Consider the following 21,093-nt stretch of genomic DNA (forward strand, 5'->3'; position numbering starts at 1 on the left):
CACGGCGAGGGGCAAGGGACGGTGGGGAACGAGGGGGTCGCAAGTACTTTTACCTGGTTCTTCTCTGTCTTCCGGACACACGTCTCGGGCGCAGATGACCTCGACATCGAGCGTTCCTTTGCTCAAGCAGAATGCTAACTTCACGTCGGCGTACTGAGTACCTGTATTTAATAAAAGACGATGCTCTTACCGAAATGATTTCTTTTGTCCGCGTTCTTATGCGAATCACGCGCGCGATCCTTCTATTATTCGCCGCGTCTCCGGCGCGGTTCGCGTGCAAAGAGGGAGGGTTTCGAGCGCAGTTCCGCGGATAGAAGGGGAGGATTTCGAGCTGATATTCGTGAAACAGTTTCTTGAAACTCTTTACCAGGGCTCATCTTGAATCCTTTCGGCGACACTTGCCCGCGACCCAACATTGAATCGATACCGTTCTCGTTCCTCGCTGGCTGACTAAAGGAAAAAGTACGTGATTAACAACTACGGTTCTATGATCGTAATGAGAAGAGAGGAAGTTGGAGAGAATGAGAGAAAGAGAGGGAAAGGGAAGGAAACTGAAAAGAAGAAAGAAAGAAGATAAAGAAGAAAGAGAGAAAGAGAAAAGGAGAAAAAGAAAAAGAGAAAAAAAGACGAAAGAAAGGAAGAAAAGGGTACAAAGAAACGTGTTTAATCTTGCTTACCCCCACTTGTCTTCCTCGTCCGACTCACTGTTGCGATCGTAAAATCTTTCCGGAATATTCATTACACTGTCTTTGCGCTCACCCCGCCCTGCGAGACAGAGAAAGCTATTATTCTCGATGCGATTCGTGCATCCACGATCACACCTACTCAGTGATTTGCGTACTTCGTCCGGTCCAAGGCAGTACGCCTGTTCTTTGCATTCGCCTGTGTCGTCTCAATATGTGAATCCGTAAATACTCGATATGTAATAACGTAAATGTCGCGCATGTGTTACTAGAATATCGCACAAATTACTGAGTGGCTGTTCGTCCCATAAAACCCGCCTTATACCCACGTAATCCATTGGTTTGCTCTACCCGGAGATCCATACTTTTCTAATTTAAGCTTATTACTTTACTTGGTCTGCTGGAAAGTGTCTTCGTAAATAGTCCTCGCAACCGTAACCACAACCGTAATCGTAATCGCAATCGTAATCGTGAACACAAGTGGTAAACAATGATCTGTTCTGTACGAGCATGTAAGAGAATTTGCGAAAAAATTGATTCCGTATCTCGTGTCTCGTAGAGAATTCAATTCGATTCGAGCACGCATCGCGCGCGCTGTCAGATTCAATCGGAGGACGCGTTTCGTCGTGCCCAGCGTGGCAATTCAACGATTCCAACGACAGTATTGTTTCTCGGTATTGTAGCCTATATGTAATAATCGTCTACGTGAAGATTAAGTAATTGTAAAAAGTTATAACAATAGTACAATCTGTTAACGTGAGCAGCATCGCACAGTCAAGAAAAGATGGAAAGCATTAGCGTGGATAAAATCGGCAAAAACGGTACAATTACTCTAATTACAACCAAGCTTTCTACTTACGCTTCTCTTAGCTAATTGCGGGAAAACTCTAGCTAAGTATGAAACAGGTACTTCGACTGTGTAGCACTTTCTTCGATACTTGCGATTTTACGGACAATCGCAAGGTACGTCATCGCTGTTACAATGCATCTCGCTACTCTACTTCTCTACCTATAGTGGTGTTCTACCGTGACTATCTGTTCTACATGAGACAGGTGCTACGAACAACTACGATGATAGATTGTCAAAATACGTACGAGAATGCAGTACTGTCCTTCTTCCGATCCAGCAACGTTAATCGCATCGAGAGAGAGAGAGAGAGAAAGAGAGAGAGAACACAATCTCTAGTTTCACAGTAGACTACATGTAATGTCTAATCGTTTTAGATTAAGGTTACTGTATCTCCTGTATTCGTTACCGCCGAATGCATTTCGAAAGACGTCGGACGAAGACAGTCGTTCCATTTGGAACGGAAACGGAAGAGATTTCAACGAAGCGTTTAGCGCAGTATCGTACTATACATACCAAAATTATGGTATTTCCGGGAAATTAGAGATTCCTGAGATCATTCGGAGTAACATTTTCCTTTACAAAAATTTTCTCCGAGGCGTCGTTAACGAGTTATTAACGAAAAACAGTGACCAATGAGAGGCAAGCTCGGCTGGCGCGAGACGACCGAGCCAATGGGCTTCGTGCGCTGGTTGGCTGAGCCGCCTCGCGCCAGCTGAGCTGGGATTCGACCGCCTCGACCGCTGGCGCCGTTGGCTCGGCCGCCTCGCGCCAGCTGAGCTCGCGCGAGCCAACGGTGCCAGCGGTCAAGCGGCCGAATCCCAGCTCAGCTGGCGCGAGGCGGCCGAGCCAACGGCGCCAGCGGTCGAAGCCAAGTTCCGCCGATTGGCTCGGTCGCCTAGCGCTGGGCGAGTCCGCCTCTCATTGGTCAGTGTTTTTCGTTAATAACTCATAAACGAAGCCGCGGATTGCATTTTCGCTAAGGAAAAAGTTACTTCAGATCACCTCAGGAACTCCTCATTTTCTGGAATTACTATAATTTTGGGACATCCTGTACATGTATTCCGTACATCAGAAATCTGTTAAAAGTTCCAATAGCATGCGTGGAATCTGCTGTAAATCCGATTGACTTATAGTTAGCCTACGTGTATGTAGTCTTCGAATATCGTCGAAATCAATGGATGATTGCGCGGTTAATTACCGATACGCGAACAATGCGATTCGCAGGCGATACGCGTGTAGAACAGTGTTTAATCGCTATTGTAACATGCTATTTACTCGTGTCTAACGGGAGCAAATCGGTGAATTTTGAAAGAATCTGCTTTCTAAGAAACATTTAATATTTGCAAAACTGACAATAAGATATTGACAACAAGTACATAATGAGGATTTTTAGGATTTCACAGAGGGATTTTTTGTTCAAACGATACAACGAAATTAAAGATTTAAAAAAAGAAACGGTATTAACACCTCTCCCGTGCACAGTGTGTTGAAGTTCAATCGTCTCGTTACAGGTCGCGTTTCAACGTGTAAAAATATCGCGACACGTATCGAGCAGCTACGAGTATTATCTTCTATGCTTGCATTTTAAGATGTTACGAGGTGTTCTCTGGTTAATCGAATTGACCGCGAATCGGGACACGTGAAATGCATTCAACGATACCATCCTTCCACGTTCGCTACAAACAGAGTCGTAATCTATCGAGAATGATCTAGTATCTATGTAATAACTACGCGATACTACAGCACAAAAGCAGATATCCGAGTTCAAAGCGCTACCGACGTGACAACGGGAAATGAAAAGTACTGGACGGTTTACCGTCCTACTTGTGTGTATTCTTCCTAAACAGTTCAAACGTACAACAGGGTTATTTCATTAGACGAGCCGGAATATCTATCAATAACCGGAACAGTTGTTCAAACGATCCAGCTACAAATTGCCGCGCGCCGCGGGAAACATCTCAACGGTTTCGTCGTTGTCGCGTTGTCTATTTGATTTCTCTTGATGTTACGCGGGGACCGTGATCCATGAAATCAAGCCGTTCGTCGCGACGCGGGAGAACAACGAAGAAAATTAATAAATTCTCCCCAAATTTCCTTCAGCTTGTAAACAAAAGTGGAGAATTTTGGAAGATGGGGATACGGTTATTCGAGCCTTGCGCCACGTTTTTATAATAGTTGGCAATCGGAAACGATAAAAACGAATCGCGAGGCTCGAATAATCGTATCTCCTCATCCCAAATTCGGAAGAATTCGGACTCGCACGGTACAGCAAATTCTCCCAAAATTTCCTTTAGCTTGTAAACAGAAGTGGAGAATTTGGGAAGATGGGGATACGGTTATTCGAGCCTCGCGCCACGTTTTTACAATTGTTGGTAATCGGCAACTATAAAAACGAACTGCAAGGCTCGAATAATCGTATCTCCTCTTCCCAAATTCGGAAGAATTCGGACTCGCACGGTACAGCAAATTCTCCCAAAATTTCCTTCAGCTTGTAAACAAAAGTGGAGAATTTGGGAAGATGGGGATACGGTTATTCGAGCCTTGCGCCACGTTTTTATAATAGTTGGCAATCGGAAACGATAAAAACGAATCGCGAGGCTCGAATAATCGTATCTCCTCATCCCAAATTCGGAAGAATTCGGACTCGCACGGTACAGCAAATTCTCCCAAAATTTCCTTCAGCTTGTAAACAAAAGTGGAGAATTTGGGAAGATGGGGATACGGTTATTCGAGCCTTGCGCCACGTTTTTGTAATAGTTGGCAATCGGAAACGATAAAAACGAATCGCGAGGCTCGAATAATCGTATCTCCTCATCCCAAATTCGGAAGAATTTGGACTCGCACGGTACAGCAAATTCTCCCAAAATTTCCTTCAGCTTGTAAATAAAAGTGGAGAATTTTGGAAGATGGGGATACGGTTATTCGAGCCTCGCGCCACGTTTTTATAATTGTTGACAATCGGCAACTATAAAAACGAATCGCGAGGCTCGAATAATCGTATCTCCTCTTCCCGAATTCGGAAGAATTCGGACTTGCGATTTCGGACTCGCACGGTACAGCAAATTCTCCCCAAACTTCCTTCAGCTTGTAAACAAAGATGGACAATTTGGGAAGAGGGGGGATACGGTTATTCGAGCCTCGCGCCACTTTTCTACACTTGTTGGCAACCGGCAACCATAAAAGCAAATCGCGAGGCTCGAATAATCGTATCTCCTCTTCGCAAATCGTCCATTTTTGTTTACAAGTTGAAGGATAATTAGGGAGGATTTGCGTCACGAAAGCGAAACATACAGGAGAAACCAAAGGAAACCGATGGCGGAACTTGTTTACGGGAGCAATTGCTATGAGACGTCGTTATACTAATCGTACACTATTGTATTGTGTATACTGGAGAACGGAAAGTAACGTTTGGCGTTTCGTTTCGAATAAAAGGCAACACGGATGAACAACCTGATTACGCAAGGCAAACATGTCCGCAAAAAAAAAAGAAAATGGCAGATAGAGGGAAAGCGAGAAAACTGTGTCTTACCGGAAGCCCGTGACGGTGGTCCACAGTGCCCTGTGGTTATTTATCGAGGTGGTATGGAGTGCGGCAGTGGGAAGGAGGCCGATTTACCGGTCCTCGGAGATACAGGTTCGCACTGCCACACAGTAACCGTTGGGACTACGCACGCTGTTGTCGTTGATCGATGGTGGTGGTAGGTTGGTTGGTTGGTTGATTGATTTATTGATTGATTGATTGGTTGGTTGGTTGATTGGTTCATTGATTGATTGATTGATTGGTTAGTTGGTTGGTTGATTGGTTAGTTGGTTCATTGATTGGTTAGTTGGTTGGTTGGTTGGTTGGTTGGTTGGTTGGTTGGTCGATGGAGCCCACGATTCGCCGTTGATCGGGGTCGAGGTTGTGGCGTTTCGACCGAGCGAACCGAGCATTTTGATCGACCATGTACCATGTAGCATGTGCCGTGTGTGCCGTGCGCCGTTTGCCGTACGCCGTGTGCCGTTTGCCGTACGCCGTGTGCCGTTTGCCGTTTGCCGTATACGAAAGATCGCCGTATACGGCGCGGAGAGACCAAGAAAGGAGATCAAGAAGATCAGCAATGAGGGACAACAATGCAAAAGAAATACTCGCGACGTTCCCCGTGAACGGAATGATGAAAGAAGAAGTACACACTCAATAGTGGAGAACGAGCAGCGGATAGCTTTATGGCACTTGGCGCGTGTATCGATATGCGAACGTGGACGAAGCCTGAGGTTTTGCATGTGTGCCGTCTGTTTCGAACACGAGTCGTGTGAACCGACCGAATGCCGGGCCGCGTTGCTTTCTCGTCACCGAGGCGAAATCGCGGAAGCCGCTGCGGGAGAGGAGAGACCGTCGTTTCCGTTTCATCTTGTTTCACGGCCCTTCTCATCTCCCTCTCCACCCCCTCCCCCCTTGTTTTCATCGCTCGACGAGACACGACTCTACTTGTTACTGTTCGATCGTTCGTGTATCATAGTTATCGTATAATAATCATCGTAATTGTCATTGATCATCGCAATTGTCATTGATCATCGTAATTGTTATTATTTATCGTAATTGTTATTATTTATCGTAATTGTCATTAATCATCGTATTTGTCATTAATCATCGTAATTGTCATTGATCATCGTAATTGTCATTATTTATCGTAATTGTCATTAATCATCGTAATTGTCATTGATCATCGTAATTGTCATTATTTATCGTAATTGTCATTATTGATCGTAATTGTCATCGTTCATCGAAATCGTCGTAATTATCATTATGTCGCACGTGTAGAAGATTTTGTCGACGGTCGCCGATTGTATCGTCGATTCGCTTTTTTGTTCTTGCTGTTGAATGTTGTCGGAACGTTGGTGTCTCAAAGCTGGCGTAGGCAGAGCTGAGGCGACAGGTAGCAGCGCAGCAACAGCACAGCAACAGGACAGCAACAGCGCAGCAACAGCGGCGCGACAACGATCGTACATAGACGAGCAAAGAGTTACACATTATGTTGCGACAGGTGATCTGTTCGGGACACCCAGCTTCTTCATGAATTAGAATAGGCAGACAGACAGACAGGAGGTAGGATGATTGCGATTTCGCAGAATCCGGACGCAGTTGGACACATCCGGCTCGATTCTGTTTCGACCGCGTTTTCCATTAATCCCGGCTGCTGGATCCGCGCGTCTCGAATCCTGATCGATCGATCGATCGATCGGGTTTTACCGGCCGGCCCCAAGGGCTGTCGCGTAGAAATTCACGCGGGTGATCGATCTTTCCCATCGACGTGAGCGAACGATTAATCGAACGGTGGTCGAACGTTTACGGTGTGCCACGGTTAAATCGACGCGCCTGGTTAAACTCGAATCGCCGATCGGTCAATAGTTCCGAGTTGTTTCCAAGTCGTGTACGAGATTTCTCAGCGAAACACGTTCGTTCAGCGGCGCAGTATGCGCGCGATTCCGTTCCGGGCTGGTCCAGCTTCCGGCTCAGCTAACCATTGTATCTGTCTCCGAGATTCTATTTCTTGCGTGGCCAAAAATTGTTCGTGACAGTCGGACACACGTTCGCTCGGCGAAGTCGCTCGAATTCGATGCGAGGCGATTTCATGAAGGTACACGGAGAACAACAAAGATGGAGAGAAAAAAAAAGAAAGACAGTGAAACGCATCCAATTAAGAAGATTTCGGAGAAAGAGAAATATATGCATGGCGTCACGTAGGAGACATACACGCGCACACAGACGGATGTACGGACGGACAAATGGACAGACGGACAGACAGACAGATAGACTGAGACTGACAGAAAGGCAGACAAACAGACAGACAGACAGACACACAGGCATACAGACAGACGTACAGACACATACAGATAGACAGACAAACAGACGGACGGACAGACAGACGAACAGACGGACAGACAGAGAGACAGAAAGAGACAAGTACAAAGATTATAAAGGCTTATTATCGCGGACGGTGGATCTTTATATTTTTCCTATAAAATTGTATGGAAAGCGAAAATAGTTGTCGCGTCGATTAAAAGATTTCTTGTGTGGCAAACATAAAAATGATATTATTTATAATTTTCTTAACGCATGTATTTTCTGTACATAAATGCAGAATGCGTTCCGAATGTTAGATGCATAAAGATCCGCAGTCTGCTTATTATATCGAACGATGTGACATTTGTGAATTAGTATACAAAAACGTATAGAAATACTACGGACCTGCATACATACAAATTGCATGTCGCGCGTGTTTCTATTAGCGAAACAGGTGCGTTTATTCGAGATGATATCGCAAGTGGAAGCAACGGTTCGTTCGTGGAATTTGTCTACGAAGCTAATTGCCGTAAACCGCGCAAACAGCGATGGTAGAAATTTCAGCGTTACCTCGGGATCGTTGTATTACACAAAACGCTATTGAAACGTGCTTTTTCCGGACACGATGTCGAAGCTTGATTCGATTATCATCGAGTGAATTTTCGAATTGATCGAAGAAACAACGTTATCGGCCGGTCGTTCGTTCGTTCATCGTTTTACCTTTTCGCTAATATGCATGTACGTCCGTGCAGAGATTTATTTATTCACATGCGTACGGTACGCACGGGATTGGCCGACGAGGAGGATTCGATCTGCTGATTTGCTGGTGGACGAAGATGGATCGAGTGGAACGACGATCCAACGATTGAAAACGGTGACGGTGAGAACAAAATCAGAGTCACGGAAGTGATATCGAAGTCAAATAAACGTGCGTGTATGGACGGAAAAGTGATTGGCAATTGGTAAGAATCCTAGAAAGAGAGAGAGAGAGAGAGAGAGAGAGAGAGAAAGAGAGAGAGAGAGAGAGAGAGAGAGAGTGTGTGTGTGTGTGTGAGAGAGAGAGAGAGAGCAAAAAATTGTAGGAATGGATGAACGACCCGACGACGGACGGACCAGCAAATGATTAGGCGAAATGGAAGACCGAAAAAGCGAGGTAATACGTAATCTTACTCACGGCTCTCGCGTCTTTTATCGCCTGAGAAACTCATCGTTCTGCCGAGTTCTGCCTTGACCGCTTTGATGCGTTGACCTTGACTACGAAGATCCTCTAGAAACTCCTCCGGGTCTCTCATCGACCTGGACACCGAACTTCTTCGCCGATCTCGGTGGTACTGCGGCATCATCGACATGTCGGCTTCTCCCATGCTTCCCCCTGCGACAACAACGAATTAGTAGTTGCTATTGTTGGCAGCCATAACGAGGTAGAATGTACATGTATATCGTGTACAATATGATAAACTTATGCTTGTACATTTATAATTTTAATTAACAATTTTTTCAACATCTTCTTCGAGGTACTCATGCTGGTTACGTTAGTATTTCTTAACGAAACATGTGAAGATTTCAATGAATTGTTAGCATTTATAATTTTAATTGTATATATATATATATAATAAAATTATGACTATATAATTATATATATTAATTATATTATTAATATATATAATATATAATAAAATTATAATTATAATTGCAATATCGTGTACGATATAATTCAACAATTGCCTCGCACATTTGACGAGCACAACTCTTACCAGTATGTACATATTTACTTAGGTTTGGCTTAGTTAGTTTAGATATGCTCTATTCAGACGCTAGGATTTACATTGATCCATCCAGTTACACCGTATCCGTTTTCACTCACGTTTGCTATCGGTGCCAGCTTGACTTTGGAAACTGCTTCTTCGGCTGCCGGGCAGAGATCTGCTGTAATCCCTGCTGAGTTCGTACGGTTCGACTTCGAGTTGCTCGGACTGGCTGGAACCTCTCCTTGAGTTCGCATGCCAAGCGTGATTCGGATGCAGAAAGCTGTGCTCGGGGCTGCCGCTGTCGCTCTGCGTGTCGTCGCTGTAACTTCTTTCGCGCAGTTCCGTCTTTCGTAAAAACCTTTGGGCGATCTCCATCGATAAAGATCCACGAGGTGAACAGAACGGTGATTTGCATGCGCGAAGTCCTCGCGGATCTTCCAGGCGATACCTGCCGGTAAGAAATTTATATTCCAATATTCTGGTATATTGCTCGACAAAAATTACAGCATAGAACAATTTTGGCTAAGAATCGATCGACTTCGATCGACGATAACTCGGCGAAAAATCAACGTAGGACGTTGACATTTCTCTCAAATTAAAGCTCGAAGTCTCTGATTTAAGATGATGTTCCGAGATTTTAAGTTCGACGCATCCACGCTACTGCAACCCTTTAAATGCGAGGCCATGTTCGTCGCGTTGAAAATTGTCAAGTTGGACGATAAGCACGGACTCTGTAAAATTTTTTCCAGAGATTCCGTTTGCGGTGAGATAAAGTTTAAGCCTTCCCCTTTAATTGAAGGAAAAAGGAACGTGACTGCGATCTTTTTTCGCGAAGTTACAGCACTTTAAAGTTTTGTCAATCTCAAATGTCAGTCCCCTGGAAAATGGCGGTCGTTCAAAACATGGCATCACATTTGAAAAATTACAGTGGCGTAAGTGCGTCAGATTGAAAATCTCAGAACATTATCTTAAAGTAGAGGCGTCAAGCTTTAATTTGAGGGAAAATTCGTCACTCTACGTTGATTTTTCGCGGAGTTAACGTCGGTGAAAGTTGGCCAATTTTAATCCAAAATTATTCTACGGCATAATTTTGTGGGCAGTGCATTCTAATGTTGCAACATTGTCGAACACTAGGAAGATGTACAATGTCAATGCCAATAAGACATCTATTAAAATAGCGCAACAGCAATATAGTGCAATATAAGTGCAATATAATATAATGTAATATAATATAATATAATATAATATAATATAATATAATGTAATATAATATAATATAATATAATATAATATAATATAATATAATATAATATAATATAATATAATATAATATAATATAATATAATATAATATAATATAATATAATATAATATAATATAATATAATATAATATAATATAATATAATATAATATAATATAATATAATATAAGTGCAATAAATAATATAAATATTATAATATATAAGCTAATTACCATACTGCTCTGTCGTTCTCGAGTGCGCGCTGCAAGTCCACGCTGCATTCGCCAAGGAAGACGTTGTCACCGTCGGGACAGAAATCCCATAGAGTCACTTCGATGGCACGTTTCATCAAGCTTTCGCCGTCCACTCCAGAAAAGACCAGCGTCGCGTTCCAAATTGGCTTTTGGCTCGGCTCGGCGACCACGGTTTTCAAAGTGGTTTGATCGGCGCTGTAACGTCGCGGACGAACCGATTCAACGAGCAGATACATCAAACGCTTTTCGCGTGCTTTTACAAGCGCGTCGAACAACGGTGATCTTACCAGATCGGCATCAGGATCAATTTAGCGTACGCTTCCGGCAAAGCGCCGTAACCGGTATCTTCTCTCGCGCACAGATCGTCGGCCATGAAAACGGTGACGATCAGCTCTTTCCGATCCGCTTCGTAGGAAACTTGAATCTGGACGCGGCCGGACACTTGCTTCTCCTTCGCGATTTGTTCCTACGATAACGAAAAATGAAACTTTGAATTCGCGTCGAACGGCGATCATTGTCGCCGATATCGATATCGATATCGATAACGAAACCGTTACGCCGAGTTTTCGATCGAACACAGACGCGATTCCACCGTTTACTTCTCGAGGAGTAAACGGACTTTCTACCGGAAATTCGACTGAACGGGTTTTGTATAGCACGCGAGATCTGTCTGCGACTACGGCGTCTGTGTTCCCGTGGACAACTCCTATTATGGAAAGACAAAAGGCAAAATCATTCTCTCGTGCAAAAGCGATTGATGAAAGGGTGTTATATGTATATTATGCATCGCATATCGCCGTATCGAGTTGAAACAGGGTACGAGCGAAGAAACTATGGGTGCGCGAGAATGCTTGGTTCGGTTTGCAAAGGGACATCCGCGTATCACAGTCGTATCGCGTTTGATCTCATCTGGGAATATATCGAAGCGAAAGCTGTGCGTGCTCGGTAAAATGCTACAAACTGCCAAAGCATGATAACGAGCACCAGTGATAAACAGCGCCTATTTGATAACTCACATTTTACATCGAATTACCCATACATATCTATGGCCCACAGCACTATGTCGCGCTATACGTGTAGTTTCTGTGATCATCGTTTCTAAGGCTATTGTCTATAGTATGTCTACGTATATGTATGTACAACACAGTCGTGCTATCCTGAACATTTCTATCGTTTTCGAGGTATTTTAGAGTTCTAGAGGATTACGATCTTTCGATTACGAATGTTTCTTCGTTTCGGCAATACTTTCGTTTCCTTTTCATTCTTCGGAGTTATTATAATAACCTTGACACAATCATTTACGGTTCCTAATGCTTTCGTAATATCTTTGGCTCTGACCGGGGAATTCTATCAAAAACTGTACATTCAACGGTTTGAATTGTTTCTACTTACTCCTTTTCTACGTGTACAAAATAAATCTGACTCGAGCATGTCTAATAAGTCTGATGAGTTTAATAAGTTTAATATTTGCTTCGCGACTACTTTGCTCGAGCCTATCTCGCCGCCTTAGGTTGCCATGGAAGCGACTTATCTTATTAAATATTCCTCACGTCCTGTCCTATGGTATTTATTATGTTTCGCATTGCATTCCATACTGTCCAATTCGTACATCGCCAATGTTGCACAATACAGTCAAGAAGAAGATTCGTCTCGTATCTGTTTCATGGTAAGTTCCCTCAATAGGCTCGCCTTTTCTTTAATCCACGTGTTTTGATCCACGAACCACTGGTCCCACATTTTTCGAAACCTCTAATCTCTTCTGAGTTTTCTCTAGTCAAGTCGAAATGTACCCGGAGCACCGTTCAATTGTATTGTACACTGTATAACGTTGTATGTTGTACACACTATACACCGTTGTATGTTGTTCACACTGTACATCGTTGTATGTTGCACGCTGCATACCGTTGTGTGTTGTACAATGTACACTGTTGTATGATGTATACTGTTCAACGTTGTATGTTGTACATTCTATACCATTGTATGTTTCACGCTGCATACCGTTGTGTGTTGTACAATGTATACTGTTGTATGTTGTACAATGTACACTGTTGTATGTCGTACAATGTACACTGTTGTATGTCGTACAATGTACACTGTTGTATGTTGTAGACTGTTCAACGTTGTATATTGTACATTCTATACCGTTGTATGCTGTACAATGTACACTATTGTATGTTGTAAACTGTTCAACGTTGTATATTGTACATTCTATACCGTTGTATGCTGTACAATGTACACTGTTGTATGTCGTACAATGTACACTGTTGTATGTTGTAAACTGTTCAACGTTGTATATTGTACATTCTATACCGTTGTATGCTGTACAATGTACACTGTTGTATGTAGTACACTGTACACTATTGTATGTTGTAAACTGTTCAACGTTGTATGTTGTACATTCTATACCGTTGTATGCTGTACAATGTACACTGTTGTATGCAGTGCAATGTACACTGTTCAACGTTGTATGTTGTAAACTTTACACCGTTATATGTTGGTACACTGTTCTACGTTCGAAGATGGCCGAAATCGATAAGTAACCAATAAATCGTTATCGGACCAGTGGAACGTTTTCTGCTAACGCACCCTAAAGCGTCCAAGTTACAAGTAATTGTCCGAATGTACATGTATGTGCGCATCATTCGACCCATCCCTGTTTACATAAGTCGGTGCAAACGTGCATGTACGCATATATGTATATACTCGTATATGTATGTTCCCGTTTTCGTCTGAATTGGCGGAACATCTTTAAAGCCGAAGCATAGTCGCGTGAAAAGCATAGGCGGTGTTGTGGGTGCTACGATGCGAAGGTACGACGCGTTTTGTCACACGCTTTTCCTGCCTCTATTCAATTTCTTACTCTTCGATCGACCATCGAAGCGTTACGCGGACGCCAGGCATATTCATCGATTAGAAAATCAATTTACTATAGGGAATTGCCGCATTACAAGATGCTTCGAGCCGACAAATCCCGGGATTAGCGTCAATCGGCGGTCCCCCAATTTCGTATTTATCTCGGCTCGATCGTTCCGGGTTCGCGATCTCTCTGACGTTCCAACGCGCGTATTCACTTCGAAATAAGTTTGCTGTTCGTGTGTCGATAACTCGTTAATTTGGTGAACAGACATACAAACAGACAGACAGACAGACAGACAGACAGACTGACAGACAGAAGATTAGGTGGATAGATTAGGTAGATAGACCGATCAGGTGAACAGAGCGTCACAAGGAAGCAAAGGCCGAAGAGAACGAGTTTAAGAAATATATAGAGCGAATTAAGTATACAATGAGAAACTAAGGATCGAAAGAGAGAGAGAGAGAGAGAGAGAGAGAGAAAGAGGAAGAAAAGCGAAATGGACCCTTCGTTTCATACAGAATCGTTTCAGGTATCGAAATTCTTTAAAAGATTCACCGTGCTCTTGAAATGTTAAGGATAGCCTCGACCGAACGTTATGTAAGTAAACTGTGTTTCGCAAAAAATAGTTTGATACTCGTGAAACGAAGGAACAGGGTGTCGTGGAGGTCGTAAAAACAAGCCCCGATTTAAGAGTCTCTGAAATAAACGATGGTCACGACATTAAACAGCAATAAGTAATTATATGAAAAGGGAGCAGGGTAAAGAGCAGGTGGAGGGGGGGAAAGAGAAGATGAAAAGGAAAAAGGGAATAGGGAAGAGACAAAACTGTAGTACGAGGAAGAAAATAGAGGAGGATCGTTGGACAGGGGAAACGTGGGGGAACGAGTCGCAGAAGAAAATTAAAGTAATAGCTACTATACAACTAGAGACGTGCCAGTTGGGAGAAAGTATAGCATGAAGGGTCAATATGCTAAGTTTGTTCAACATGGACAACTTACATTTCAGTTTCTTTTCTCTTTCGTCAGCGGGTCTATATCTCTGTTTTTCTTTCATTTTCGTAGCCAAACAATTTCTTTGGGACGGGCATAGAAAGCGACGGAAGGTCGAGTATAATGACGACGAGTGTCGTTACGTAAGTACAAGCGTGTACCTCCAATCCACGGATGCGACGGATGCGACGGATGCCGCGGATGCGACGGATGCCACGGTTGCCACGGATGTCACGGACGTCACGTACGGCCACGGATGCCACGCGTGTCACGCGTGCCATGCGTGTCACGCGAGGAAAAATGCGACGAATCCCCCTTCTAACTTTTCAAATTTCTCTAGTTTTGTCTCGGTAGTGCCCAGCGGAGTGCAAGATGCACAACGTGCACAGCTTGTGAACGATTCGGTCACGTAAATTATCCAGTTTCTTTTTTTCTTTTATGCGAATCCCAAAAACGAATCAGACAGGAGAGGGAGAATCTCTACATCTACATGTGTATAGTATTACATCGTATTAGACAAGTATGTACTATACATGTATGTATATACCCTCTATTCGAAGCTGGAGCCGGGGCTGGAGCCTCCATGGAGCTGGTCGTACACGTAAAGTCGCAAGATTACAAACTACGTGGATATGAACGTCGATGCTGTGAGTATGTCGACAACAGAAACAACACAGATTCGAATCAAGTTCAGAGATGTACAGAAATGTTTCTGGTGCAATCTTTTTCAATACTCTATATGTATCAGAGAACATAGGAAAATATAGGATAATATACATGGAAAATATAGGAAGATAGGGGAAAATATTGGAAACTATAGGGAAATATAGGAGAATATATGAAAATATAGGAAAATATAGGAGGATATAGGAGAATGTATAGGCTAATATAAGAAAATATAGGAAAATATAGAAAATGCGGTGGACGTAACGGAGAAAGTGTCGAACAGTTTTGACAGCTCGAGAGAAAAATATTGTACAAGGTAACAAACAAGGAGGCCCACAGCATACATAGTGACACTGACGGCGACAGGGACACGCTTCTAATGGTTCATCCATAAATAGGCAATCACGCATCTGCGTACGCATACACGCGCACTGCATATGTATAGGTATTATGTACATATGTATATGTGTTATGCACAATGCACGTATCTATGTATGTACCTACGTGTCTGCGCATCTGTCATTTGTGTGTGTGTGCGTGCGTGTGTGAGTGCTTACGTACGTATGTTTACCGGTACAGATAGCACACTGTACCCTTTGTGGAGGTTTCTTCCTTGCCTGTACACTTTTATACCCACGCGTGCTTACAAGCGAAATCATAGTAAGTGCAAGAACGACACATTTACTTTCGTGGTACTTTGTACAGACGTACGGAGTAGACAATGGAGAAAGGTCACGAGAAAAACCAAAGAGACGAGAAGAGAAAAGAAGAACAAGAACAAGAAGAAGAAGAGAAAGAGGAAGACAGAACAGTCCTGCGAACACAATATATATGTATATACCTAGACACAGCTTTCTTCGTAATAGCACGAATGAAGGGAAACAAGAGAAGACAAACTCGAGTAATTGCGGTTTTGGCCTGTGCGCAAGAATCCTTCTCTCGTGTTGTTCATTTCGTGTTGAAATTTATTTCCTCTAGCTTTACATCCGATTACAAAGGTTCAGGGGACGACTCGCGTAGGTGTAGCTCATAGGTGAATCGGACGTATCTCCTCGAGTATTTTTTTATTATTCGCTTGCAATCAACGATTCAGAATTAAGAGCAAACGGGCAGATAGATAGATAGACATAGAAAGAGATAGAGAGAGAGAGAGAGAGAGAGAGAGAGAGAGAGAAGACCAAGGGAAAGCAGGCGACGACTCATTGTCGAAAGTTGGCGTCGAAAACGGATAGACAGATTATATCGAGAAAGAACATCGTACGGACACGGCAAAGCGAAAGAAAGGAAGAAAACGGCGATCACGCAACTTGTCCCAATTGACACTCTCGTTTCCTGTTCTCCGGCGTAAGCGAATGCACGATCGCGTAATATAAAGCTAATAAAAAGCTTCTCGGCTACTAGAGATACGAGACGGACAACAGAGTATGTATTCGATATCCATTCCTTCTCGAAACGACCCGTTTGCTTTCTATCGAGTCGTAATCATCGATTCGTCCTTCTTTTTTCCGATCGAAAAACATCAAGGAACGGAACGCATGTGTGTTAGAACCTAAGAATTTATTGATAATCGATTTACTATGCTATAGCGATAAACTTTCAATTATATATATATATTTATATATGTAACCGGTGTGCTTATTTCACTTGATTTATGTAAATCGATTGTCGTGCATTCCATCAAGTCATATTGTACTAATCCAAAAGCACGGTTACGTTGCTCTCGATTAGAATATCGATTAGCAGCTTGAATAACTAAAACCGAGTACAGTAATTTCTCCCGGAAATGTCAAATTGCGCATTGCTGCGAATTTTCCTGTGTCGGTATTATGTCTGCGTAATTTATTCCTACGTCGATGCTAAGGGTCGACGGAGTCGGTCAAGCGTGTGACGTATGGCGCGCGACACGAATTCTCAGAAGACGATACGAAATGGCTGTTTGGGTGTGAGTCGGTTAACCTTTTAGGTACGGCTGAATTCTGCGCGAGGCTATTTCTCTGGACGGCAGAGTCTGATACTGTATATTCTCTCTGTATATACAGGGTGTCCCAAAAATGTCTCGCAATCCGAAAGTGGCGGGTTGCTCAGGCCATTTGAAGCAACTTTTTCCTTTACAAAAATTTTCTCCGAGGCACCGTTAACGAGTTATTAACGAAAAACAGTGAAAACAGAGATTAGCTGCCGCGAGGTGGCCGAGCTAACGGCGTCAGCGGTCGAGGCGGTCGAATCCCAGCTCAGCTGGCGCGAGGCGACCGAGCCAATGAACGGAACTGGGCTTCGTGCGCTGGTTGGCTGGGCCGCCTCGCGTCAGCCGTACTCGATTCTTATTGGTCACTGTTTTTCGTTCATAACTCGTTAACGGTGTCTCGGAGAACATTTTTGTAAAGGAAGAAGTTGCTTCAAATGATCCGAGGAACCCGTCATTTCCGGATTGCGAGACATTTTTGGGACACTCTGTAGACTGTTGTAAATCGATGTGAAGACAAAAGAAATGTGAAACAATGCATATGAAGACGATTATTTGATTCAAACGATGAGCGAGTGAGCCACTAGAGCAAGCCACTATAGTGGCGCGTCGTCCAGAGAGATGACATCCGCGAAAGCCACTATGGTGGCGTGTCGTTCTGAAAGATGACATCCGTGAAAGCCACTATAGTGGCGCGTCGTGCCTAAAAGGTTAAGAAAAACCGCGGAGCTACGAGATACGGTAATTTCTTCCAAATTCGCGATCAGGTTGCGCACAAAAATGGACAATTTGGGAAGAGGAGATACGATTGTTCGAGCCTCGCGGTTGGTTTTTATAGTTACCGATTGTCAACAACTCATAAAAACAAGACGCAAAGCTCGAATAATCGTATCTCTTTTTCCAAAAATTGTCCATTTTTGCGCGCAATCTGAGCGCGAATTAGGGAGAAATTATGGCACGTCGTAGGTAGTAAGTACGCGACCGTCGAATCGAGGCATGTGGCCTCCGAATTGCCTTCGAATCGTGGCAAAAAATTCAAAATAAAAAAGTTAAGTCATCGTATTTTTCTTCCAGCATCGCTATGTCTTCATATTAATGCGCATCGGTATGCTGATGGCTGCCTTTTTTTGCCGACTGCCCCTCCGAGTCGCGTGGCTCGAAGAATCGCGACTTGGTATTCTCAGATCTGCCGGTTTCAGTTCCGAAGATTTCTGGGAGAAATTACTGCATAGTCCGAATTCAAAGAATAGCGTGATACAAATAGGACGGGAGATGATCGCATCGCGATATACGAGTGCAGGCGAGAAATGTGAAACGTTTTTTTTTCCGCGAACACTACATCTGCACTTTAATCGTGCACGACGGACAACGTAATGATCGTATCCGAGGAGAATCCGGTTGGAAACCGACAGCTCGTACTTCGCCGAAGTATCATCCCTTGTCCATTTCGTATCGACAAGTATAATGTTGACGTGGCGCGCACCGAACAACAAGTATCGTAATCTATTAGAAAATTAAGCATTTCTCGTGAAAAGTCGATCCTCTTGCTTCAATGACTCGTGACTTATGACTTATGGCTGGTGACTTATGACTTATATATGGCTTATGATTTATGACTTATGACATATGGCTTATACGAGAGACAGGTACACGCCTATTGTCAAAAACCCTGTATAGTTTCACGCGAGAGTCCAGCCTAACGATAAGAAGCGACACCCAATTACGGCTGACAGCCCTAGATAGCGTGCTCGATTGAGAAATCGCAGAGACCGTAAGTAATTCTTACGAGAAAGGTAACAAATAGGTAAGCAAGGCAATAAGTCGGTTGTACGGCACACGCATCGAGACGACGGTAATAAATATGCACGAAAGTTCGCAGCTTGCAACCCGCAGTTTGCAGACACGCAACTCGCAAACACGCAACAACACGCTGCTGCCTCTCGCAGCTCGCCGCTCGCCGCTCGCAAAAAAACACGCAACTCGCAGTTCGTAGCTCTCAACTCGCAAACGCGTTGCAAACATTGGAGGGACTCGGTATGTACCGCGCGTAATTAGCCGATCTATTGTTTACGCTTGTAGCTGTGCAGGACACGAAGAGACACGGAGAGACACGTAGACACGTAGCAGGATCGTTTTTAACAGCGTTTACACGGAATCGTGTTTCTTCTTCGTGGATCTGAATTCAACGACGACAGGGATTATATACAAATATCCATCGGCGAAAAGACGCGCGATCGCAGAGAACGTATCGAGAATTAATTTCGTTTATCCAACCCATCTGCGACTAACTTGTTTTCTTTCGGTTACGCGACCTCTTCGGAACAAGGAGCGGAGAAAATCATTTAACCTTTAATTGCACTTTTTCTTTTTTTGTAAAATTTAACTAAAGTACACGCGTGACTCTAATCGGAAAGAAACCACGTTCTTATACGAGACGAACAAAAGTAATTTTACGCGTGACAAAAATCTTGCATCGGTAGAAAATTGATTGTCTGTTCGAATTCTGTTTGCTTCGGATAGGTATCTGTATAATCTAAAAAATAATATCAGCCTGTATCGGTTATATAAATATAGAAATTCGAGCGGTTTCGAGCTCTATTTTATTATCGTTCAATGAAATAACGAAAGAAAAGTTTCACCAATTCTTTTTTTCTGTGGCATTTTCTTTCGTGTTAATTCTATGTGCATGTAGAAAGGATCGGCGTCGATCGAACTACGCGTCGTCTATCCATTGTAACGGAAAAGGTTGAAACTCGATTGTCAGTGTTCTCCGTTCTTTTCCCAGGCCAGTCGCTAGAAAGCGTTCGGGCTTTTGTGGCTTGTATTGTACCAAAAAGCGTATATTATTAATTAATTATTATTATTGTGACTATTATTATTGTTATTCTTGTCCTTGTTATCATTATCATTATAGATATCATTATCGTTATCATTATCGTTATCATTATCGTAATCATTATCATTGTCATTATCATTATCATTATATATATCATTATCAGTATTTTTATCGCTATTGTTATCATTATAATTATAGATATCATTATCATTGTAAATATCATTATCATTATAGATATCATGATCGTCATCAGTATCGTTATCATTATCATTATCGTTATTTTTATTGTAATCATTACCATTTTTATAGTTATTATTATTATTGGTACTATTATTATTTTTATTAATATTGGTAGCATTATATTAGTATTATTATTATTGTTAATACTAATAGCAGTAGTATATAACCATTTTACATCAAAGGCGATCTTTTACACGCTCTATCGTGTGCTACTGCTAATTCACCGTTTTGGTTATCTATGTGTACATCCAACGCGGGTCCTATACATATACGTGGTGAGAATTGCCTCGAAAAGAACCTATGTATATACACGATGATTTGGCGATATTCGCATCACAATCGAATTATGTATAACATTCTATACGGTCATATGCTATCTATATACAAAGCGACAGACCGAGGAAGCCGATGAATGAGATATCCGTTTGGTGTTCCAAAGGATGAATACAGATTGGAAGATTAAAAGGCGCTTGTTGCACGTCTCTTTCCGTTACGCTAACAGACTCGGTCTGGTCGAGGTTTCGTTTCTGTGTAGTTGGGTGTGGGTGTGGGCACAGGTATTGGCATTTGTATAGGTATGGGTGTGGGTATGGATATGGATATTGATATGGATACGTCTATCGATATGGATATGGATATGGATATGGATATGGATATGGATATGGATATGGATATAGTTATGCATATGGATATATGCATAATGGATATGGATATGGATATGGTTATGCATATGGATATGGATGTGGATATGGATATGGATATGGAGATGGAGATGGAGATGGAGATGGATATGGATATGCACATGGATATATCTATGGATATTGATATGGATATGGATATGGATATGGAGATGGATATGGAGATGGAGATGCATATAGAGATGGATATGAATATGGAGATGGAGATAGATATGGATATGCATATGGATATATATATGGATATG

The 21,093-nt window shown here is 42.7% G+C and overlaps 1 protein-coding gene across 4 annotated transcripts in view; it reads right to left on the reverse strand.

The window, feature by feature from the left end:
• Fife (regulating synaptic membrane exocytosis protein fife) overlaps nt 1-21,093 on the reverse strand; it is a 57,040-nt gene that overhangs the window by 6,119 nt on the left and 29,828 nt on the right. For 2 of the 4 annotated variants that reach the window (XM_076523893.1, XM_033472737.2), the window contains exons 16-22: nt 10,887-11,065; nt 10,579-10,794; nt 9,222-9,553; nt 8,532-8,729; nt 678-765; nt 368-450; nt 54-161 (exon numbers count right to left, since the gene is read on the reverse strand). In XM_076523893.1, the coding sequence (XP_076380008.1) occupies nt 54-161; nt 368-450; nt 678-765; nt 8,532-8,729; nt 9,222-9,553; nt 10,579-10,794; nt 10,887-11,065 (1,204 nt within the window). Of the gene's footprint in view, nt 1-53; nt 162-367; nt 451-677; nt 766-5,062; nt 5,207-8,531; nt 8,730-9,221; nt 9,554-10,578; nt 10,795-10,886; nt 11,066-21,093 lie in introns of those variants that run through there. The other 2 variants (XM_076523895.1, XM_076523896.1) reach the window with 2 other exon arrangements.

This window comes from Megalopta genalis, chromosome 7 (assembly GCF_051020955.1).
Source record: "Megalopta genalis isolate 19385.01 chromosome 7, iyMegGena1_principal, whole genome shotgun sequence".
NCBI lineage: Eukaryota > Metazoa > Arthropoda > Insecta > Hymenoptera > Halictidae > Megalopta > Megalopta genalis.